The 25,192-nt window shown below is 45.7% G+C and overlaps 1 protein-coding gene across 1 annotated transcript in view; it reads right to left on the reverse strand.

Annotated features, from left to right (window-relative positions):
• The window catches only part of BACH2 (BTB domain and CNC homolog 2), a gene marked incomplete at its 3' end in the record, with an annotated part of 73,113 nt that overhangs the window by 13,319 nt on the left and 34,602 nt on the right, over window positions 1–25,192 (reverse strand). Inside the window, exon 2 of the mRNA XM_081095091.1 lies at window positions 3,145–4,743. Coding sequence (XP_080951217.1) covers window positions 3,145–4,743 — 1,599 coding nt within the window. The remainder of the gene's footprint in view (window positions 1–3,144; window positions 4,744–25,192) is intronic.

Genomic DNA, 25,192 nt, shown 5'->3' on the forward strand with positions numbered 1-25,192 from the left:
TTGGCAAAAATTAAAAGGATGGATCACTCCTACTGGCAAGAACAGGAGGAAACTGCTGAAGGATATGGGAATTGCTACAGCCTTTGGGGAGAGTAGTTAGGCAGTATTTAATGAATGAGCATAACCTTTAACCCACTTAAGGAACTCTAACCCATAAAAATAAAAGCACCACTACTAAATATCTTCACAAAAATATTTATTGCAGCGTTTATAAGAGGGGAAAAATTTGAAACAACTGGAATGGCTGCTGAGAGATGATAGATGAGCAAATTGTGGTTTATGGGACTGATGGATGTTAAAGAAGCCCCATGTGATGGACCTAGAGGCATGTACACAGGAGACAGCTGTGTGGAAAAGCAAGTCACTGAGTAATTATTCTGTAAATGCCATGAAAATAAAACCTAAGCCTCTAGAGATGTGGATATGTTGTTGTAGGCACAGAGAATTTGGTGGGTCAGGAACTGGGTATGCTGTTTGATTATTAAAAAAAAAAGAAAGTTTAAAAAGCTGAGTGTTGTAAAGGACAGTATTGTGTTAACTTAAGCTTTCTTCAGCGCTAGGGAATCATTAGAAAGGATGAGAGAGGTCAACACTGATGAGATGAGAGAGTTAACAGGGCAGAACTAGAACATCTTATAGTAGGCGAACACCTCTTTTGATTGAACATTTTGGCTCCTCACAGAGTACCTGCAGTACTGGACAGGTGCCTGGCTGGCGGTGAGAACTCTTTCTGGCTTTTGACTCTGATCTCTCCTTGGGAGAGAAGTTACTTGGAAGAGAAGTTACCTGGACCTTACACAAGAGCAAACTGGGGCAGAATCAACCCAGTACACGTTGGATTCTTCTGGATCAGTGCAGGGAAATGACTTATGAGTCACGTTTGTAAAGGATTTGCCTTCAATGTTATTACAGGGCACCATACTCCCACCAGGGTCAAAGGAACTCCCGTAAGCAAGTGATGAACTCAAAGACGAGCAGTGATGATGAGTCCCTGAAACAGTTCTTGGAAAACGTAATCTCCTCTACTCTAGGAAAACTAAAACATCAAACTGGGAAAAACCTTAGCTTTCCTGTATCGATCCTGTCCTAAATGTACTACCAAGAGGGGCGAAGTGTGATTTCTGACATGGCATAGAACTTTGGTAAATGTCACTTCTTCCACTGTTTAGATATGCAAAAACCCTAATAATAAAAAAGTAAAAATAAAGTACTTTTTAAAGCAGTGGTATTTTTCAAGGGGAGACTAGTCGTGTTCATGACTATTTTTATAGGTTGAATGAATCCTCCTTTAAACTGATTCATGTAGAACTGAAAAGCTCTAAGCCAGACAAAAGATGGCTCAAACATAAGAAAAACCATGGGCTCTTGTTGATGGCATTTAGTTCCAAGAAGTGGCTTTCAGCTCTCTTTTGGGATAGCAGAGAAACCACAGAGCTTTATCTGAAACGGACAGTTCCTTGAGCATGTGCAAACGTCACAAAAACACAGCCCCTTTAGCGTAACGGCAGGGCTCCTCTTGAGGGAGAGACAAAAAACAAAGACTTGGAGGCTTTCTGTTTGTGTGTGCGACACCAATCCTTGGCGAGATGACGTCACTACATGGACGAACCAGACCCAGTGACGAGGCCTCTGCATCGGGGCGCTTATGGAAAGCTTCAGGGGAAGAGACGACAACCTCACAAAGGTGATCGGAGGGAAAGGAGTGAGCGAGGGGGGAGAACACAACCTCTGGCTGTTCTCACAAGACTTCTGGTCTCTGAGGCTAGAGACACAGACGCGCCTCTGGCTTGGCACAAGCTCCCACCCAAACCTGAGGGGATATGGTGTAGTTGAGTAGAGACAGTTCCCATTCAAATTGCCTTTACAATTTCTTTTAACTCAATTAAAGCCTACCTTTCTCCATTTTTTTGCCAGGCAAAAAGAAGAGAGGGCTATCCAGCAAAACAAGGCAGTGATCACAGGTTATTTCTGCAGTTGGCACGGAGGGCTTTGGAATCTATTTTCAAAACATGCCCGAACTAAAGCCCCGGGTGCTTCTCGCCAAGCGTGCAGAGACAGCATGTGGCTCTGTGAAAAGCCACCTCACCCGTGGGGCATTTCCGCTGCCTGGTGGGGTTAGCATCCCTGCCCTACTAGAGGCTGAGATCCAGGGAGCGCAGGCCTCCTGAGGACCACGCTTCGTCTCCCTCTGTCTTTTGAATAAGCAGCTCTGAAGAGGGACTTCCCACCGGATGTGCTCACTCTAGGTCCAGAGGCAGGTCTGAGACACAGGCGGCAGTCTCAGGCTGGTTCCTGGTCACCAGGTTAGGCCGTGCCAGATTGTGGCACAGACTCCCTCATCTCTTCCCAGGGGCCTCTGAGGGGGTGGGGGGAGGGGAAACACACGGGGTGTCTGTTCTTTCTCTCCTGAGCAATGTGGCTGGTATCGCTCCTGCTCCCTCTCCCAGCGTTGGTGAGACATGGATGGAGCCCGGCAATTGTGACCTATAAAGTACTTTGCTTTTGGGGTGGACCGAAACGGGCACTCAACCCCACTGTGCCCCCAAATAACTCCTCACCATTTGTGGGGAGCCTGGGAAGTGGTATGTTATCAAGTTATGTGTGACTGATTATGGTGCTTCTGCAATGACCCTGAGCCCAGAAGGGATGGTGTGAGCTGTCCATCTGCACGGGTTGGCCCCAGGGTCTTCCGTTGATAAGGAAAATGTAAAGGGTGCTAGAAAAGCACTTGTTTAGTGTGGATCTATCTAGTTTTAATGGGTTTTGAAAGTGTTTCTATATTTCCCTTCACACTGAAGGGGTGAGGAGCAAGGACGAAGGTGATGGGTACAGCATCCGTTCTGAGCAGATGGAGAAGGAGCAAGGGAGGTCTGAAGTACCTGGGCATGCTTTCATGCTTTTTTTCAATAAGCAGTTTGTATCTACTAGTTGACTATTAAATCTAGGTAAATTTCAAGTGCTTTCTAGGACAAAAGTGATTAATTTGGAATCAGTTTGAACCATCCATGAACAGGGGAGGCAGCCCCTTTACCTTCAATCTTGGCAAATAAGAACACTCTGTGAGTGGTGGGGAGGGGGCAGGGAGAGTCCAGATAAAGGACTGAGAGAGTGGATGACATGCTTGAATTTAGGCGGGTTCCCTACCTCCTGGCCCCTGTCCTGCACAGGACACGACTCACTGTCTGCTTCCGAGAACGATCCGGATTCGTCACTGGAGTTGGTTCCGTAAGACTGCTCACATTTAATTTGGGGTCGGACTTGGTTGTACATTCCATCTCCCATCAGGCCTGGTTCCTGATGTTCTGTGGCAAGGAATCTGGCTCCCTGGGAACAGGGTGAGGAGGAGAACTCACAGAGAGGGAGGCTGCAGGGCGAGCCCCCGCTCCCGTCCTCCGCGTAGGAATAGGAGGAGCACGAACTGGAAGTCCTGGTCCTGGTCTCCAAGGGGGGCGAGCGAGGGCAGACCTTGATTGGCACCGGGCAGCTAGTGTTGGGCCGCATCCTTCCTGGCAAGTGGTCGGCCATCAGCCCACCGTGGGGGTAGGCCTGCGAGCTGGGGAGGGACTGGCCAGCCCCCACCCACAGACCCTTTGGCACCGGCTCAGAGAGGTCTTTGTCCAGACTGCTTACCCCAGAATACGAATGCACCGAAGTGCTCACTTGGTCACAAGCGCTCGGGGAGAAGATGACACTTCTCCGGTCCAGCTCTCCTTCCTGCTTACAGAGAGCCTCCACCCCAGGGCCCTTGAGGGGCGACCCCATCGGGAGGCTGGACGCGTCCTTCTGGCCCCCGTGGGCCTGTCCATAATTCCCCGCGAAGGGGGCGTAGTCAGTTTTAAGGTCACCCTGAGTGATGCCCTTGTCGAAAGGGCACGCGGAGCTCCTGGCAAAGTGCTGCTGAGACGTGCCGGGCAGGCCAGACAGCTCCGCACTTTTCGTTACGCTGAACAGAGACCTCAGGCAGGAGGGGGAGGCCAGGGTCCTGGACCTCTCCAGGCAGGCGGCCCCCGCGGGGGGCGCAGGGGCGGGCGCGGGGCTGGGCTGCTTCCGGTCCATGTCCACGTCCCCCGCTCGGTCCTTGGCGTCAGGCTCGTCCCCGGACAGGCAGAGCGTGATGCTCTCCTCCTCGTTCTCCTCACTGGGCGGCTCGCTTTTGATCTGCCCCACGGCGAGCCCGGGCTTGAGGCTGTGGCCGGAGCTGTCTCCACCGAATGTGCTTGCGAAACCTGAGGTACTGTGTGAGGATGCATTGTAGACATTCTTGGTGCATGCGAGCTGGTATTTCTTGTATCGCGGGTACTGCGTCAACGCGTCCTTCTCGGAGCTCTCCTTGGTGTCCGTGGGCCCGTCGGCCTCGGGCGCCAGCAAAGCCTCTTCCTTCTGGGCTCCCGGGGCGGCCGCGGGCTCGAAGCCGCCGGGGTGTGGGAGCGGCTGGTCCCTGGGGCAGGCCATCTTGGCCGTCTCCGACTCCATCGTCTCCTCCTCCTCTTCCTCCTCCTCCTCCCCCGCCGAGTTCTCGCGGTCTTCGTGGGGGCGCGGGCAGGCCGCGTCCTTGCGGCACACGAACAGGCCATCCTCGCTGTTCAGCAGCTGGGTCTGCAGGAAGCTGAAGCAGGAGTCCTCCAGGTTGTGCATGCGCAGGAACTCGGCGCAGCGGATGACCTCGCGGATGTTCTCCCTGCTGAGCAGCAGCTTGGCGGTGTAGGCGAACTGCAGCAGCGGCCCGAAGCCCCTGGCCGTGACCTGCAACACAAACAGGGAGAAGGGCCGTGAAGTCGCCGGCAGCACCGCTCTTGTCCCGAATCCCTCTACCGAAGCAAGATCACCAGCCGGGGCTAAGGTCCCAGAACAAAGGCTGCAAAGGAGCAGTTCATCTGCCCTGGGTCAGCAGCGATTCTGCGTCCGATAATTAGCGCCCGCCTCGCGCCTGCGGCTGCTGGGTCGCGTCGGCGGCGCACAGAATTGGAAATCACCAGGGTCAAGTGGCTGCACAGGACGACAACGGGTTCAGTGTTTGCACTAATGAAATATCCCGGCGAGGACGCACGGGAACAATGGGACGCCTATTAATTTCCCTCCCCGTCGGCCCTGCGGAGAGCCCTTCGGCACCAGGAGTGCGCGGACACTGGCTGCAGCTGCCTGGAGCCCAAGACGGCATTCCAGTTGGCTTGTTCACCGCGCAACTGGCAGTGAGTGTGGCCCTGTTCAAAACGGAAAGCCTGTAGGGTTTCAAAATAGTTTTGCCTCACTCACAAGTTCACAGGAGACATTAAAAGCAAACTCCCATTTTGCTCATCATGGCTTCTAGTTGGGACTTTTCAGTCATCACGTCATACCCGATCCTACGATGATACTGGAGATGATGACAATCTAAAGCAGTGTTCTCAGCAAGAAATTAATCCCCAGCCCGTAAAGAACGGGGGTTGCAGGACTAAACAAACTGGCTGTCATTTGAAAGGTGGAAGCTGCTGAGTGGCACAGGACCTGGGCTAGTCCTTCCCTCATTATCAGCAGCAGCTTTGCCACACAGCTGTCTTCGCTCCTGGTAAACTGTCATGTGCTGCTCATCCATGATATTTTACACAGATTGAAAATGTGCTATTTATGCACACACACAGAAAATAACTTAGATAATTAGAAATACATTGCCTAGGGCCAATTGTTTTTCTCCCGGATGGAAGTGGATTAAACTTGCTGGTATCTGGGGCAGGCTTCCTTACCCTCTATGCAAAACCAGGCATCCTCCAGGTTCTTGCAAGCACTGCTGACCCCACTGGGAGGGGCGGCAGTCTACAACTTGTGATGTACAAATCAGGTAAAAGAAGCCATTGTACCACTGATTTAAACATATCTGCTAGAGGAATAGGCGTAGAGCAAGAGGAACTGGCAAGCTTTGTGACTGACTTCCACAGGTATTAAATTCACCACAGCACACAGAGCCAAAACTCTTATGAGGACTTATATCTGCTGTTCACAATTCGACTCCGACATCAGCTCCTCTGGGAGCCCTCTCCAAACCTCCTAGACAGAAGGACTGACACACCCTCTCAGCCCCACAGCCAGAGTGAGGCAATGTGGATCCCCAGGGCAGCACTGGTTTTATATTGCTGCATTCTTTCCCGTAAGGGAAATTTCTTAGATACATAACTGAGTGGGATTTTAACTGTTAAGAAGTTTGAAGGACTTTAAATAAAATTCCAGATTAAAAATTCTCTGTCATTAATGAGTCCTGAGATATTTGGTTAAAAAAGAAATACAACAAAAACCGTGACTTAGCCCCACATTAGAGCTCTACAAGGGCAATCATTGCCATCTCAGTTCCGTTATACTTAATTGGGTCTGTTTCTACCATAAGACAGCAAGGTTCTTCAGATCATGGATTGTTTCATTTCTCACTGTAACTCTGCATCTAACTAGGGTCTCTCGAACACGATAAACGCCTGAGAAAACTTGTACATTACTGAGTATGTCATAAGTCTAAGTGTGCTTATAACATACGACTACAGAAGCTGACAACACTGCTTGGTAAGTGTTGTCTCAAATTATGCTTGGGGCAAGGCACTGAGTAAACCAACATACCAACCATAACCAATGCATGCAGGCAGGAGTCCTTATTCGTCCAGTCTCCTAGAACTAGTATTAAAAAGCAGCTCATCTAACCTACAGTTTTGTGGTCTACTAAGCTGACATCATAATAGACTCAACAATTGTAACACTGTCCTATTGGCATTTCTCTTAGGAACCTTTAAAAGGGATGCAAGACAAAGAAGTGTGTATTTATAAGTAACCAAAGACGGCAACGAGAATGTCACACGGGCAGTTCCTCATTGGAACATAGCTCCACCACAAAGAGAGGAATGGCAGAATCAAGGCAGGGGTGACCCTCCGTAAGTAAGCGTCTCTGCTCCGTACCTCGGCGACCTGCCAGAGGCTGCGTGGATAGCGCACATGTTTGGTTCTGGCAGATGTGCTCACTGTACGGGAAATGGGGAAAACTCATCTCAATGCTATTTATGTTTTCTGCACAGACCTCCTCATACTCTCATTCTCACCACCATTTCTCTTCTGTTTTGATGCTCTTACTCTCAGTAGGCCCCACCACCACCCACCACTGTGGTTGCTTTTAAAGATAATTCTTAAACAAGTCAGAGACACCCACAGGGATCACTGGATCAGTCCTGGGCGTCACCACTTGTCTCATGGCTGCAAGGAGCTGGAGAAAGCTTCCCCACTCAGGGAAGAGCTGATGCTTCAATGGATGAGTTGGACGGGGATGCTAATGAGCACAGTCTCCACATCCCACATCAAATCACCAGTGCTTCTGGACTTAGGAGAACGATGAGCTTGAAGTGACTGTCAGACGGTCATGAAAGAGTCGTGAACAAAAACAGGGCTATAAACTGTCCTCCAAGCCCAAGGTCAGGGGAAATGGTGCCCTCACCATGAAATTTTAAGAGTTAGTCCATAACTAGCTCTCTTCCCACAAGGGTTTAATCCTGCTTTGTCATATTCAATTGCTCAGCTTCTGTGTGCAGGCTCTGTCTAGTGCAGTGATGGCGAACCTATGACACGCGTGTCAGAGGTGACACGTGAACTCATTTTTTTGGTTGATTTTTCTTTGTTAAATGGCATTTAAATATATAAAATAAATATCAAAAATATAAGTCTTTGTTTTACTATGGTTGCAAATATAAAAAAATTTATATATGTGACATGGCACCAGAGTTAAGTTAGGGTTTTTCAAAATGCTGACACGCCGAGCTCAAAAGGTTGTCCATCACTGGTCTAGTGAGTCAAAGTACTCATTCACCAAGCACCTCCTGGGGCCCAGCACTTTGCTAGCTGGTTCCTGTAATGCCCTGCAAGGCAGGCATGATAACCTTTTAAAAATATGTTTTTATTGATTTCAGAGAAAGGAAGGGAGAGTGAGAGATATAGAAAGGTCCATGAGAGAGAAACATCGATCTGCTGCCTCGTGCATGCCCCCTACTGGGGATCGATCCTGCAACCCAGGCATGTGCCCTGACCAGGAATCAAACAAGCAGCCTACTGATGCATGGGATGACATCAACCAAGTGAGCCACACTGGCTGGGCTGCCTTGTTTTGTAGCCAAAGAAACTGAGAAAGAGGTGAGGGAATTCATCCAAGGTCATAGAGCTGGGATTCCAATCCTAGAGCTGTAAGGAATGGACAAGAACAAGACCCAGCCATGTGCTCATGAAACCTACAATTCAGCTTTGTAGAAGAGGCATTAAACAATGAAAGTTAACTATTAAGTCACAATGTAAGTCAATGATGGAAGGGTTCTCACAAAATTACATATTTAACTGTCAACTGAGAAATCCAGAGCAGCTTCAGGAGAAGAGGAAAGTGCTGAGGTCTAGGGGGAATCCCGTGAACACTGATGAGCAAGACACTGGAGTGCAATGAATTCCCGCTGCCTATGTCTGCTCTGGGTCACAGCTTGCTTTGAAACAACGGTACCTTCTGAACTGCCACAGGTGTCCCTCCCAGGAACCCGTCTCTGGTGCACCGAGGCCAGCTGTAACACCTCCAAGTGCACAAAACAGAATGCAATTGCCCATCACACCTGCAGGCAGAGGCTTTCTAAATATTGGTTTAGCTCCATCTTGAGTAGGTTACACTATCTTTCCATTTTTAGGACTCATTAAACTCACCAATTATATTCATAAAGCAAATGTGAAGCCATAAGCTATATGTTTATGAAACTGTGACTACAAGTCAGCCTTGTTATTTACTTTCTATTTTTTTTTTTTTTTTTACAAGCAAGGCTCTGATAATGGGAAAAAATAAGAAGGGATGGGTGGTGGAGAATCTCCCACAAAACTAATGACCCATGAAAATGTTATTTAAAAAGGTAATGATCAGGAAGTTAAAGTGGAATGAAGTGGGCTAGAAATAGCACACTAGTTTTATCTCACTGATGGTAATGGAACTGTGCTCCACTGTTGTAAGGGAAGCAGACATATCTAGGCTAAAATTTCCTAGTCAGGAATGGCCTTACAGGCATGATAAACAAATGCAAAATATAGCATTAGTGACAACTTGGGAGAACAGTCTTGCATTCTGAATGAACGACTTTGGATGGATCGTGCTGAAGAATATTTTTTCTTAAACACATAACTACCTGGTTCCATAATATGCTCTAGATGAGGCTGAATCACACACTAGAGTTAGAAAGGCGTGTGCATGGGGGGCTAAGACCTAGGAGAGGTCTTGGTTGCTCCCAAGGAGGCAATGAACTCATCTGGGAGTCGGCACACACAAGGCAAGTGGCACTGACCTTCAGGTGTCAGGCCTGCAAGAAATCAGGCCAGACTACCAAAGTCATGCACGATGGTGGGAGTCCACATGCTGTTAATGTGTTGAAAATTTGACCCAGTGAAAAGATGACCCTAATCCTGTATTCCCTTGTGCTGTGAAGTATCATCTCTATGCTGTTGATGGAAGGAAGATGAACTGATGAAAACTGAACTGGCAGGGGGCACATTTGGGTGCTGCTGGCAGAGCTGGGGCACTCATTCTCAGGAGGTGCCCAGTTTGCTGCTGGACAGAGCTTATGAAAGGGAACTTCTAAGTCTCATCTTTCTGCACTATTCAGGGATCAAGCATTGGGAATTTTTATGAGACTTGGAACAGCATTCCCTCCTTAAGCCATGTGATTAAGATCTCCTCAGTTGGTTCCGGCAGTGTAAACACACGGCTGCAGCACTGAGCCATCTGCAGATGGCTGATCTGACAAATCAGGAGATCTGGTGGCTGCTCCCAGGAGAGAGGAGGCACACTTCTCAAGGTCCCTTAATTACATCCTTACACGACGGGGAGCCTTTTACCCTCAGCAATACCATGCACATTCCCTGAGGAAGCTGGATCTCTCCTACACCAGCTTTTTATTATTATTATTTTTATTAATTTCAGAGAGGAAGGGGGAGGGAGAGACAGAAACATCAATGATGAGGGAGAATCATCAATTGGCTGTCTCCTGCACACCCCCCACTGGGGACTGAGCCTGAAACCTGGGCATGTGCTCTGATCAGGAATCGCACTGTGACTCCCTGGTTCATAGGTCCATGTTCAACCACTGAGCCACACAAGACGGGTACTGGTGGGCTTTTGAAAACACCGTGGCCACTGACTACCCCTCTCGGTTGGGTTCTGCACAGCAAGGCACTTATGAAATAAAGAAAATGACACTGGTGACAACTCACTCTTCGTCCCCACCCCCCACGGCACTGCACCCCATTCTGCAGGATGAAGACTGACTTAGCAATGAGCTGTCACTTCTAATCTGAATTTCCTATAATTTATATCCAGATTATCACACTTATCTCCCCAAAGCAGCAAGCTATACAAGCATACTACGCTCAGGACATATTGGTTAAGTTTATTATTTCAACAAAGCTCTTGGTCATTTAGTTACTATTTTTTGCTTACTCATCGAGTCATTTATCAACCATGTATCAGGCACTCACTGTGCACTGTGTGAGGTCTGGGGAACCAGCTTTCTTAGATTCAAATTCCAGGTCTACTGTGTACCAGCTGTGTAACTTGGGCTGGTTACTTAACCTTTCTGTGCTTAAGGTTCTCCGACAGTAAGACAGCGATGCCAGCGGTGCCTGCCTTGTAGTAAAACCTTTGGAACAGGGTCTGGCATTGAGTGACAACTATTACTGCAGCTGTTGTTACAAAGAAGAATGAAGTATAGTCTCCTTCTCCAAGGAGCTAAGAGGGTGACCAGGGAGACAAATGTTCAATACAGATGTCTACAATGGAACGTGAGTGTGTTACAGGTATTTGCAGGGTTCTAAGGAAGGACGTGCTGGGGGTGTCAGCGTAACTACTAAAGGTATCAGTGTAAGTCTTCCTAGAGGAGGTGACCTTTGCCCTGACTCTTGAAGGCTGAGTTGAAGTTCATCAGAAAAAGTTGAAGAAAGTCATGGCTGCTCCTTCACCTCCTTCAGGCTCTTCCCCAAATGCAGCTTTCTCAGTGAGGCCTCTCCTGGGCCTCTGTTCACAAGTGCCCTCCTCTGCCCTAACACCAACACTGGCTACGAAGTGAGCTGGCTACGAAGTGAGCTGGCTACGAAGTGAACATGTGTGCTGTTCAGAAACTATTAGGAATTTCAAGGCAATGACAGCAGAACCTTAAAAGTACAGGTTCCTTCTGAACACAGGTCCCTGTGCAATTGCACATGTCATATGCTCATGAATCTGGCCCTTTCAACACACACACACACACACACACACACACACACACACACACACACACACACCTATCCCCTGCAGGTGAAACCGGTTCACTGATTTCAGTGGGGGTGATGACATCCTAGGGTGGGGGTCAAACAGTGGAACTCTACTAGTATTTGAGTTAAACCCCAAAGGCTAGCTGGCATGCTATTGTGATCACAGGGTAGGTTGGTGGTGACTGGCAGGATCATGGCTATCTTGACTGAAATACATGGTATTTCTTTTTTTGATTAGTTAACCAGGTAGGTTAAGCAAACAATGACCTGACCTGAGTCCCCATTATTAAAAGGCATTATTTGAGACTCCTTGAAATTAATTCCTGGGATTATTGCAGGATGGACCCTACAATAACTCACACTTTCCCTATAAGTTCTCCTGGCTCAAGGGTTTGCAGAATATACATCTTGTAGGTTCTCCTAAATCAGGAAATATAAACTTCTTTTAAAATAAAAAAAACGAACTTTAAAATTATTCCAAAATTGTTTAGGTCAGAAACAAACCCATCCATCCGATCTATGTACTAAAATAGCATTATTTTAATACAAACAGGAAAATCTAAGTAGTTGTGAACAACTACTAACTTCAACATCTGACAATATAAACTCATAAACTGCTTCTTTACTATTTATTGTCTCTCTGCCTCATGTCCATTCTTGTCATGTTCCCTCTTATAATCTGAGGCTGGGAGTTTATAAACTGGGGTTCCCTGGCTCCTTGTTACTGATTCTGCCAATAGGGGGCACTGGTGGGAGATCAGAAGGTGGGAGGAAAGCAGAAGCTATGCTACGGTTTCTTCTGTTTCCTTCCTTCTTTCTTTCCTTCCTCAGTGGTGTGTGTGGAAGTGGCTGCATCCGGACTTCCCGCTGGAGTGCCTGGAAGGGGCCGTTTCCTCCACAGATGCAGCTCCTGAGGCATCAGCCCCTCCTCCACGCTCACAGGTCCCTTTTGTGCCCTCCTGCCCTAGCAGGGGTAGCTGCTTCCTTCAGTCATTAATCACTGGGTTAATTCTCCTTCCCCTTTCTGTTCTTCCAGTTTCCCAACACCTGTGTAACCAATTCCCTGTTTTATATCCCCTCGGTTTGAAACACCTGGCATGGTTTCTGTTTCCCTGACTCAATCCTCATCCATTTTTCAATCAAGGAAGCCAAAAAAGGTGAAGTCCAGAAAGCCCAGAAAGGTGACGGGATTTTCCCAAAGTCACACGGCTGGTCAGCCAGGGCTCAACTCAAGTCTCCTGACTGCAGAGTTCAACTGCCATGCCCCCTTCCCATCTGTTGCTGCTTCTCTGAACTGAACAAGGAAAGAAATGTATTTCCTATGGAAAGACGTTACTGTGAGTTTTATGACACTCTCTAAAATATTCAGTTTTTTCTTTCTTTCAAATATTCAGTTTTCTATCGCTCCATCCAAAGGAGACTGGTCAACTGGAAGTGGTCCTTCCCTGGCCATGAAGGAGGGTGAATCTCACACTTGACTCTCGTGCCTTGTTAAAGTTTGTGTCTGTGAGGTAGTGGTACTTATTTTATTTCCCACAATGACTTGTTGAAAGAAACATTAATCTCTATTGTTTCATGCCTGGTCCTTTCTCTTGGGAATGTATGAGAATTGTGATCAAAAAGTAAAAAGACAATTAAAAATTCTTTTGTCATTTTAAAAGATTTAAAAAAATTATTTACATTCTTCAGACTCAGTGCCTAAATTTCTCTTGAAAAATGGAGATAACTGCTAAGTCCCTCTGTTGCCCTGTCAACCCTAGGAAGCGTTTTTACCACATATAAATTTGGTAGATTAGCAGGATCAGCTCAGCACCAGTCCTTAGACTCTGGATGACATGAAAGCAGAAATGCGTTTCTCCATGGGGAGCCTTGGCACCAAAGCTTTGTTCCAAAGTAGAAAAGCAGTCTGATGAAGCTGATGTTGAGAGGGAACGGCATGTGTCCCCCACCTGTGTCAGTCAGCTCAGAATCATCATGGGGCTACAGGACAGCGGGGCCTGCCCCACAGGTATGTATTTGGTTGTCACAGGGTGGATGAGAACAGAGAAGGGGAAGCAAACATTCACTGTCTTTCCTGAGAATTAGCAATACCTTGACCCCGTGGAACCATCATTTCATCTACGTGGTTTTACCCTTTCATCTCAACTCCTTCTCCTTCATCTATCTGTGGCCTTCATTACTTTCTCATTCATGTATATATAGTGACATTTCCCAGGGAAGTGACAGGCAAAAGTTATACATGATACAAACATAAGGTACTGTATTCACATTTACTCTAAAAGCATATAATGAAATAGAAAAATCTCCCTTCTGAAACATTATATAGTGAACTTCATGGAATAATTTTTGAAAACTCAATTTCGGTATAAGTGTAGAGACTAAAATAGGTACAAGGTGGTAGTAACTTTTTACCTTTTTCAGTGTAAAATGAAAGTGAAAAGCATCCCACTCACTAGCCAGAAAGTAGTAAAACCTGCATCTAAGTTTACAGTTTCATTTGAAAAACTGCCTCCAACAAAAGACTATTTTTACAATTATTTAAAAAATTACCTAATTTCCATTTTAAATGACCCTCTCCCCATTTAGGAAACCAGTGATCTTCCTAGACCAGAATTTCCTTGAGTCAAGGTTTGACTTTACCTCCTCAATCCCTCCAGTCATTTCAAGCCCACCATCAACTACTTGATCTTCAACCAGAAACACAAAACATTTTTTAAGGTTTCTAGTGATGAGAAGTTCAATCCCTCATCAAAGCCTTCTAATGGCTCTTCTCTCAAGCCAAAAATTCCCACTCCTGACACCGAACTACCCCCCTCATTGCCCTCCTCTGAACCATTCTGAGTTTGACTACACCCCCTGCAGGGTATCTGGACTGAGTGAATGCTCCATCATTGGTATGAAGGACAGAACCTTCACCTCCCTGAGTTTAGATCCTATTTTCTATGAATACCAACAAAGATTTATTATTTGTCACTTATTACTTATGGTGTTGTCAGTTAACATCTCTGAGCTTTTTTCCCCAGCATGTGCTACTGATAAGCCATGTGTCCATCATAATCTTCAAAATTGATTTTTTTGACCCAAGAGTATATACTTGTCTAGATATTCAGATTATGCAAGTTGCTCTTCAGGCACACTTTGAAGATTCACTTCCTTCCTTGTTTTGAAAACTATGATACCCTTTTCTGGTCTGCAGACTTCTGATGCTTTCCTGGACTCCACAATTCCTCAAAGAAATTGAGCATAACAAATTGTGCCATAATCATATCTAATTTTTTTCTGTAGTTTAGGAGCTTTATTTCATCCAGACTGGGAACTTAGATGTTTTCATACTGTTCATCCACCTGGGGTTTCCATTTCTTTCTACAAGTTTTTCTCACTTTTCTATCTAATGGACATAGCTTCATGAGACTGGACTTGGCAACGACTTCTTGGATGTGGCACCAAAAGCATAGGCAACGAAAGCAAAAATAGACACGTGGGACTACATCAAACTTAAAAACTTTTGTGCATCAAAGGACTCAACAGAGTGAAAAGGCAACTTATGGAATGGGAGAAAATATTTTCAAATCATTTATCTGATAAGAGGTTAATACCCAGAATATATAAAGAACTCCTACAACTCAATGACAAAAATATCAAATAACTTTAATAGATTTATATGCTTCTCTAAAGAAGATATAAAGTATCCAACAAACACATGAAAGGGTGCTCAAAATCAATAATCACCAGAGAAATGCGAATCAAATTCAACCCGAAACACAAAACATTTTTTAAGGTTTCAGTGATGAGAAGCTCAGTCCCTCATCAGAGCCTTCTGATCCAGAAAGTGGAATGGTGGTTACCAGGGATGACATCTCTTACAACGCTAAGGACGTTCTCATATGTACTTTTGTGAGTTCCTTGTAGTTAGTCACTATTATTAGGACCAAAATAGCAATTCTACCCTTGAATTGTCTACCTTCTTGAAGGTAAAATTACCAGTAAGGCAAACTGATAACTACTCAGGTATTCTTATATTAGTTGAAGAGAATTCTGGTAGCTATTCACACAGTTCAAGTTCTGCACCATGCCTCTCCTTTGCTCGAATTTTGTAAATGGGAACAGGAACATGGAATCTGAAGTTGCCTTCAGTATATTACCCAAACGAGCTCCTACACCAACAGCAGTGCTGCGCCTCTTTCTTCTCCTCTCCTCCACTACTCTTCTGAGGGCCCCTGTCCTTATGCTTCTGGACTTGCTTATAGAGCTTGTGGACATACATTGCTGCTTTGCATTTCTTCCCAGTGTATATAAAATTCCTCCTCATAGCCACATTTCAACGTGATATCCTTTTGCTCATCAGGTTACATGGGTTACCTCAGAAATTCTACTTATTATTCTGGTGATAATCTCCAATTTAATTTTAAAAAATATATTTTTAATGATTTCAGAGAGAAAGGGAGAGGGAGAGAGATAGAAACATCAATGATGAAAGAGAATCATCGATAGGCTGCCTCCTGCACACCCCACACTAGGAATCGAGCCTGCAACCCAGGTATGTGCCCTTGACTAGGAATCAAACCGTAACCTCCTGGTTCATAGGTCTATGCTCAACCATGCTCACGGGGCCCATTTAATTTTTTACTACTCCTGCTTCACCCATTGTTGGATTGACATTGGAGACTAGAAGAATTGCTTTTGTAATCCCCTTCTCCTTGGCTTATCCAATTATTTACCAAATATTTCACACCTTCATATCAGTGTCAAACCTGCTTGCTTCTGTGATAATTGGTGCCATGAGTTTAGCAGGATATTCATCTCCCCTACCTCCCTTCTATTTAAATCATGGGCCTTGTGCACTGTAGGTTCTCCATAACTATTAGTTGAACTGAACTGCAGTAACCCTAGCAATGCCCACTGCAGCAGACAATCTGAATCCCTCTTTCACACGACAATCCATCACATATTTGAAGACATCTGTTGTGCCTGGTTAGGGAAATTTTTCTTCTTCAAAAACCTAAGTTATATTTTCCATTGAAATCAAAACTGAAGAACTGACAGATCGCACATCTCTTATGAAAAATGTTATTTTCTTTTTGACCTCTGGAAGCAAGTGGGTTTATTACTCCAGGAGCCAGGAGGGCTCGGTGCCACAGGAGAGGACCCTGGTCTGTAGAGGGGAAGGTAATCTGACCCTGATTACTTGAGAAACTCTGCCACTATTTCCCCCTTTCATTTGCAAAACAGAAATAAGTAGGGACATGCTGAGGAAATGCAGAGAATACACCCGAAGGGCTTTCGAGGCACAAGCACTGAAGGTCCCAAGATGTGCACCATCTCCTCCGGCAGCAGGCTTTCCTCCGCAGTGGAAGTGGGTGTTCCTGTCCCTTACACATGAACCAAGCTTCAGGTTTCACCTCATAGGCATGGTTTATGCAACAGCAATAATAGTATTTCTACAGTTTCCTTCACTGAAATCCTTCACTAACCACCACATAACAGATGCTGAGACTGGTTACCCAAGGCTGTCCAGTGAGCTGGGGTAAGTGCATATATGGAAATCAGACCAAAGGGACCGTACACCTCTGATTTCTCATTGCTCCTGTTTCCACAATGGGCTCTGCCCATGGGGAAGAGTTACTGCTGATACAATGTAGGCGCCATCTGTGCTCTGTAAGGATTTAAACAGCGGCCAACACAATACCCCCACATGAGCATTGGACAATGGCTGCCCTGAGCTGGGGACTAGCAGACAGGACATTAGGCTCTGTAGCCATCAGGGCTGTAGAAATTGTTATGATACGATACCCACACTCCTGTTTTGTCACTCAGCCACTGCCCCCCTCTTCCCCTCCCCTTGAATCCTAATCTTTTCTCTTTGTGATTCCTGTTGTCAAGGGAGGGCAAGAAGAGGGTGCCGATTCTATCCATCGTCATGGCCACGGCTACTGTTTGTGCCCAGGTCTGTTTTTCTCTTGTCCTACAGCCTTCCCCATGTTTTCCTGCGACACTAGGGCTCTAGGCTTGCAAATGACATCACTGCGGACTGGGACAGGCCTTGCTGAGAAGGCCTCAGAGTGCTGGAGGTGAAGGCAGCATTCTGTTTTCAGCACGGTGTCATCTTTGGCAGCATTGCTGCTGAAGCGGGTGAGGCAGAAACGCCTAACAATGAGTTGTTGTGTCCACGTTCTGTGCAGCTGAGACACACTTTTCACGCTAACTCAGAAGATGGTGATAAAAGGATACAAGTCACAGGTGCAGCCAGCCTGCACCCTGGAAGCTGTTCTGGGCTATTTTGAACGTGGCTTGAACTGTTATAAAAGACCTCTTTCCTTACAGTGCCTAACTAAGAAAACACTGCAAATAAAGACATCCAAACATCCTGAAAGTGAATCTTTGGTTTTTGACAAAGACCAAATCTTAAGGACACCAGGTATTCCAGTTTGGGATGAGTCAGATTATTTCTGAGTGCTCATTTAGGATGAACCGACAATGTCCAGGGGGGGTTCCAGAGTGTTGATGGAATCTTAGTCACTGAGGTTGGACATCAGAAACCTAACAAACAAAATGGAAAGCCAGCCCTCCCGCTTCCTTGCACCATTATAGTGGGACGTATTTGGCTCGTGGGAGGGAGGATCGCAGAACTCAGCCACAGCCACTTTCCAGAACGGTGTAGCTTTGAAACCCCAGCTGAGCTAGCAGGTGTCAGGACACCATCGTCATTTCTTTCTTGAACAAGCGTAGGCGGCCAGGGCCCAAGAATCTCTAGGTGGAGTCATCCTTGAGGTAAAAGTACTAAGACTCAAAGCAAAAGGGAAAACTGTCTCTTCTCTGCTCATGACCTCTCCTCTTGGTTGACACCACCTCTCCTCCCTCCTGCACCTTGATGATCTTTCCGGATCATTGATCACAGGGAGGCTGGGGAGTCATTGGGGGATGTTCCTGACATGGGCTGTGTTTCAAGCAGTCATTCCCTGCTTCAGAGAGCAAACTTAATTTTCTTCTGTCTGACCTCCCCAGTTTCCCCCAATGCACTCCTTTTTAGTCTCATCTTAAGTGATCCTCTTGAGCCAGACTGCCAGCCTCTCTCCTGCCTTCTAGCATTTGCTCAAGCCATGCTTATGCCGGGATGCAATCTTCACTTTGCATCTCTGGTTCAAACTGTACCTGTCACATATGTGCCCAACAATGTGAAATGCAAGAGCCAGGGAAACCCTTGCAAAGGAGGTGGTAACTAAACTGGACACCCACACCCCCTGGACAGTAGCTGCTGCTCATAGACCACTAGTATTAGCTTTTAATCACATGAGTTTGTTATCTGAATGTTGTGCCTGTCTTGATTAGAAATTCCTGCAAGTTAAGGACCAAATTTTACATACTTTCACGAGACATCTACATGTATTTTTAAAAATATATGTTTATTGATTTCAGAGAGGAAGAGAGAGAGAAACATGATGAGAGAATCATTGATCGGCCGCCTCCCACACGCCCCCCATTGGGGATCGAGCCCGCAACTCGGGCCCCCAGCCAGAATGGAACCCGGGACCCTCAGTCCGCAGGCCCACGCTCTATCCACTGAGCCAAACAGGCTACGGCTATCTACATGTATTTTAATAAATTTGTTAAATAGTTGCATTGTGAAAAAGAGTTTGTTAGTTATTTTTAGAAGGCAATTAATATTACAAATTAATTGTAATTAACCTAATAATTAACAGCATGACCAGTGTCGCTCAGTGGTTGAGTGTTGACTTATGAACCAGGAGGTCACAGTTCCATTTCCTGTCAGGGCACATGCCTGGTTGTGGGCTTGATCCCCAGTGGGGAGTTTGCAGGAGGCAGCCGATCAGTGATTCTCTGTCATCACTGATGTTTCTATTTCTCTCTCCCTTCCTTTCTGAAATAAATTTAAAAAATATATTAAGAAATAAAAGGAATTTCCATAAGGTCACATTTTCATGTCAACCTAATACTGTAGTACTAAAAAAAGACTAAACGATAGGAAATCATTAGGTCATAGAGAAGTGCTGGGGCCATGAGTCCTTTTGTGTATATGCCAGGTATCTTGCATAAACAAGACACTACTAAATAACCAATCCAAAACTACTTACTTGAGCATTTACTATGTTGGGTACTGAGGTGAATTTGAAAGAAGCAAAAATATATATATAGTTTTACTTTTGGAGGAACTCACGATGTCTTATCCATACTCAGAGAATAATTAAATTGCCGAGACTCCTGGTGCAACAGAAGACAGGGAAGAAGGAGAGCATGGGTTGTCTGATAGCACTAAGCTTGAATCCGAGCAGGTTGCAAGACTGGGGCACAAAACACATGCGGTCGTTCGTTGCCCTCCAAATACTGGGCTCCTGCCGAGACAGCCTGTGTCTTTCTAGGAAAGGGTCTTCCATAAGCACTTAGGATTGAACACCCTGCTCTACCCGGGAGAACCAGTGCCCTCCCCCATCTAAGTGAAACCTCACCTGGACCTCGTAAAAGGAATTGCCATGGCAGAAAAAGGAACGATCCATGGGAAGAACCTGACAGTGCACAGAGAGTCACAGAGCAAGACAGACGGGACTTCAGAAGAAACAGCCCCTCGCCGTGGGAGCTGCAGGACCGAGCAAAAAGGACTGCAGGCTGGTTTGAAGATGAAAGCTGGGGGAGTTCAGTGGGTGAGCAAAACTGGTTCTTCCACAGCCTGCTCGGGGGAATATAAGATACCTAGAGAGTAGGGGATTCTTCTAGGTCAGCTTGAGAAAAAGCAAAACCAGAATCCCCTTTTACACTAAAGTAAAAAGATGACATAGTTATCAAGGAAGGTATTTCAGAAAGTCAAATGGGGAAAAAATAAGGTAAACAGGTAACATTAGGAAATGCCTAAGAACAATTGCAACAGGAGAAAGAAGGCGGGCAGAGTCAGAACTCAAAGGTCGTGTCGGGGGCTGCTCGGGGCCAAGAAGGCCTCTGACATCTGGTCTCTCTCTTGAGGGCAGGTCGTCCTGCCAGCTCTGTGATGGGGCCTCCCACTGCCTCCCACCCGGAAGGCAGGCACTGCCCAGCCAGCCCCGGAGACCATTCCATACTCTTCCTCTTGGTGGGAAGAGAATCTAGTGTGCTCCTCACAACAGGCACACAGCAAACACCAGAACACTTTGTCTGGCATATGGAAGGAACAGAATGGCAAAGGGGTTTTTATTGCACCTGACCAGATAATTAGGTAATTAGCCCTGCGAACGGATAGGGCACATCCTGCGAGAATCTGTGTATCTCCAGGAAGGCATATTTCCAAATATGCACTATCGAGTGCTTTTTATTATAATTTTTTTTTTCCCTGGAGAGCATTTCATTTCTCAAAAGGATGCCAGGCATGTTTCTGTTCTGCGCCAGAGTGGCCCTTTTTCACTTAGTTAAGCTGGACAGCAAACAAGGAAAAAACGGATCTGTTTCTGGTCTCCTACGGATCTTACAACGCTCCTGCAGGCTGGCTGGCTTCTTTGTTCACATGCCAGGCCCCCACCTGAGGAGTGGAAGAGGCACAATTCTAGAAGCATGGTCTTGCTGAAGGGCAGACAAGACCAGGAGAGGGAGCACAAGGACACAAGATGTTTCCATATCTGGGTCACAGGGCAAGTCATAGAAAGAGGGCAAGGCAAGAGAAGCAAATTGCCTCAAAAAATATACATGGACTCTGAATGGTGTCCTTTATAGGGGGAAAAAGGACATGTTCGTTCACCAGAGAGAGTAAAATGTTAGCTGATTACATTGACTGGAGACCAAAAGCCATTTTACTTGTTTTTAGTTTGTCCTGGATGATAACATAACTTTATGAACTGCTGAATCTGCCAGCAATGAAGAACACTCGATAGCTAGCCACTCCCCTTTCAGCTCACCTTCATCACACAGTGATAAGGGAAGCAGATGCGTCAAAATGGCAAGCGTGCAGCGTGATGCGGAGCCTAGCGGATCTCAGCTACATGACAGTACTCAGCTGCCTTAGGTTTGTAGCTGAGGAGCCCACGTCAACCAGCACAAGGCGGTGAGACCAGGCATTCTCCCCACTAGGAGTTCACTGTATGGCATGCTGCTGGTGACCACCTTTGCAATATAGGGTACAGATCACTGTATTCCTTCCACAAATACATATTGATCTCCTCCCATGGTTCTGCAGAGTCTCAGGTGCTGGAGGGGATAAAACAGTGAACAAGGAAGGGAGGGTACCTGGTCTGAGAGGTTCTAGACCAGCTGTGGGCAAACTACGGCCCACTTGAAATGAATAAAACTAAAAAAAAAAAAAGACCGTACCCTGTTATGTAATGATGTTTACTTTGAATTTATATTAGTTCACACAAACACTCCATCCATGCTTTTGTTCCGGCCCTCCCGTCCAGTTTAAGAACCCATTGTGGCCCTCGAGTCAAAAAGTTTTCCCACCCCTGTTCTAGACAGATGGGACAAAGACAAGTCAACAGGTAACACAGCTTGATAAGAGCTGTAATGGGGGTGGTGGTGGTGGACAGTATGAGTGCTGACAGAGGGACATCTAACTCAGGAAGTGACATACAAACTGAAGCCTGAATGAGGACTAGCCAGGTGCTGGGTGGGAACTGGTGTTGCATGTGGAAGGAAAGGAGTGTGCAAAGACAAGAGAGAGAGAGCCAGCACACGATGCGGTGTGGCATTGGGGTGGCCAGAGGTGACCCTGGAGAGATGAGCAGGGCGAAGGCCAGGGAAGCCGTTCTATGTCCTGCGGAGGAGGCTGGCCAGCAATGGAGAGCCAATGGCGTCTATCGAGCAGGAGATGACTTGGGAGATTACTCTGGCTGCATTTGGAGAATAAGCTGGGCAGGGGGCAAGCCGGTCACAGAAGTCCAGGCAAGCACCAACTGTGGCCTGAACACAGGCAGTTGCTGTGGCAAGATGTAGACAGATTAGAGAGGCCACTAGGAGGAGGAGTTGGTGATGTGAACAAGTTTAAAAAGATCACATTGCTTCTAACTAATTAACCAAAGCTATAACCTGGATACCAGCGTAGCGAAAATAAGGTTCCAGTTGGAAGCCATTTGGGACACTTTACCGCATGGCTGTTCCAGTAGGAATTAGATAAAAGTTCACGGGAGTCACCAAGGTAGTTTGGGACTCAGAGTCATATTCCTGAGGAGGATATGGTGCAGAATCCTGTAGCCTAGAGTTTTATTTAAGGGAAGACAACCATTGATGCTAGTCCAGCCGTGGGCAAACTACGGCCCGCGGGCCAGATCCGGCCCGTTTGAAATGAGTAAAACTAAAAAAAAAAAAGACCGTATCCTTTTATGTAATGATGTTTACTTTGAATTTATATTAGTTCACACAAACACTCTATCCATGCTTTTGTTCCGGCCCTCCGGTCCAGTTTAAGGACCCATTGTGGCCCTCGAGTCAAAAAGTTTGCCCACCCCTGTGCTAGTCAGTTGTTTTAGCTACTGCATGATGCAGGATTTTTTAAAAAGCAAACCTGCCCAATAAATCATTCTGGTCTGCAGTGAGAAAGAGGTGAAAGTTCTTACAGAATGTGAGGAGTCCTTTTATTTTATTTTATTTTTTTAAAAATAAAGAAGAATGGAAGATAGAAAACTATGAAATGACTTGTTGAAAACAGCTATGGTCAGAGATGGGAAAAGACAGCTTTCCTCCTTGTTCATCGATTTTGATCATAATTGTGGAGCAGCCCAGTTCTGTGGCCAGGATCTCTACTTGGGTCCCTGGAAGCTTCTTCCATCACTTGAGTGAAATTCAACTTCAAATTCAACTTTCTGACTTTGACCCTCCTATCTTCCTCTTACGAGAACTCTTGCAATTCCGCTGGACCTGACTGCATAATCCAGGGTAAGCTCCACCTCAAGATCCTTAAATTGATCACATCTGCAAAATTCCTTTTGCCATGTGACATATTTACAGGTTTTGGAGGGATTAAGATGTGGATATCTTGGGGAGGGGCTGTTTTTTGCCTATTACACTGGGTTATTATGTGTCTTATGACTTTAGTGCCTCAAAATTGAGGCACCAGACAAAGGCAGGCAGTTCCTTAGGTAAGTCAAGGTGACCTAGATAGTAAGGTCCTTAGGTGAACATGGGGCATGAACTGAAGAGTCATCAATGGGTAAAGTGAAAAAAAAAATGAAAATTTATTTCAGATATTTTCTTTTTGTTATCACTGTACATTTCAACCTCCTCAGCGTCTTTTTTCATTATTTCTTCTGTAAAGAGAAATTCCTCGCACTGGGTTCATGGTGACTTCTGCATGGCACAGAGAGACCTTGAACAAGAGCTGGAGACACTCGCTGTCCCCACATCTACAGCTCACTGGTCTGCATTTTCCCACCTGATGAAAACACAGACGTGTGCATGTTTAATGAATGTGACTACTGTCATCATTGAGCCAAGGGCTTAACAACTTGGGCGCTGGAGTCGGGCTGCCAGGCTTATACCCATGTTCCTTGATTTAGGAGCTAAATGTTGAGTAAGTTAATGAACCTCTCCTGCCCTGGCTTCCTCATGTGGCACATGGAGATAACACAGCAATCCCACAGGGTCAGTGAGTTAAACATGTAAAGTGCATGGAGCAGAGCCTGGCACATGGTGAATGCTCAGTAAAGATTATTATTATTTTTTATCATCACAGCACCGTACTGGACACAAGGGATATACAGAAGGTAAAATATAGCCCTTTTCCTTAGTGCTGGGTCAGATGATTTTTAAGACCAACGTTTTATGATTCCCAATATATCACAGAAGAAATAAACTCCCTTGACATTCTTACTTCCCATGCATCATGCTGCGTCAGCAAGATCTTTTAATATTTCTCCTTGCTGCCAATTAAGGGTACCAAGTCAAAGCTGAGATGTAAAAATTACTGTCCCATTATCACCTGCTGGCCTCACTAATAAATCTTAGCTCAGTGAAGCGTATGTTTCTTTTTCGTAGAACAGGGTATATAATCCAAACTAGAGGGACATGGGGCTCTGGCTTGTTGACAGCAGTATTTTAAGAAAGCTCAGTGCATAACTGCATGCCCATAAATACAAATGCTATAATTTTCTTGAGTCGAAGATCATTTTCAAACAGCAAGCACATATACATCTATACTCATGGTAGCTTTTAAGGCAAGTTCTACAAGGTCTAAGAAGTCCATTTTGAGAGGAGGGCTTTCCAATAGCTCTCTTCCACTTGAAATCTGAAGTGTGGGAAGTAGAGTGGATGTATGTTTTTCTGAGAGTTGGTAATAGAAAGGGAGGACACTCACAGCTGTAGCAAGCCTGGGTGGATTTATACAGCGAATTTTAAACCAGACTCAGAATTGGCTTAAGTTATCCACTGAAAAAATTCCGGTGATTTTGGGCTTCCTGATGATGTTTTCTGGGTGAGGCAGACACTAGACTGAGAGCCAAGCAAAGCTTCAGATGCAGACTTCTTTATTTTCAAAAGAATCTGAAGAGGCAGAATTTACTAATGGAATACAGGAACGAAAATGAATATTATGCTTCTACTTGTTAGCAACTATCTTGGCATTAAACTCAAATGAAGTAGTTCTGTCCCAGTGGCTGAAATTCTTCCACCTTACTATTACATTTTTCGATAGATTTTTAACAACTTCATTCCCCCGCCCTTGTCTTTTCTCTCTTCTATTCAAACACTTCTATAAAACATACTTTTCCATTAAAAAAATCCCAACTCTGCAAGTCTACTGATCTTCTTTTGTTCCTCTGATGGGAAAACTTTATTTTGCTCAAATTATTTGCATATTCACTTGGCATACAATAGGTGCTCATTAAAAGGCAATTTCTTCCTTCTTCTTGCTCTGCTTGACCCCTAACTGGCAATGCATGTCTTCCTTCAGTCTTTAGTTTACAAATCACTTGCTCATAACGGACTCTGAGAGCCTCTTTCAGACTACACCATTGGGAAGCTT

The sequence above is a fragment of the Myotis nattereri genome (genome assembly GCF_964212035.1).
Source record: "Myotis nattereri genome assembly, chromosome: 6".
In the NCBI taxonomy this organism is placed as follows: Eukaryota; Metazoa; Chordata; class Mammalia; order Chiroptera; family Vespertilionidae; genus Myotis; species Myotis nattereri.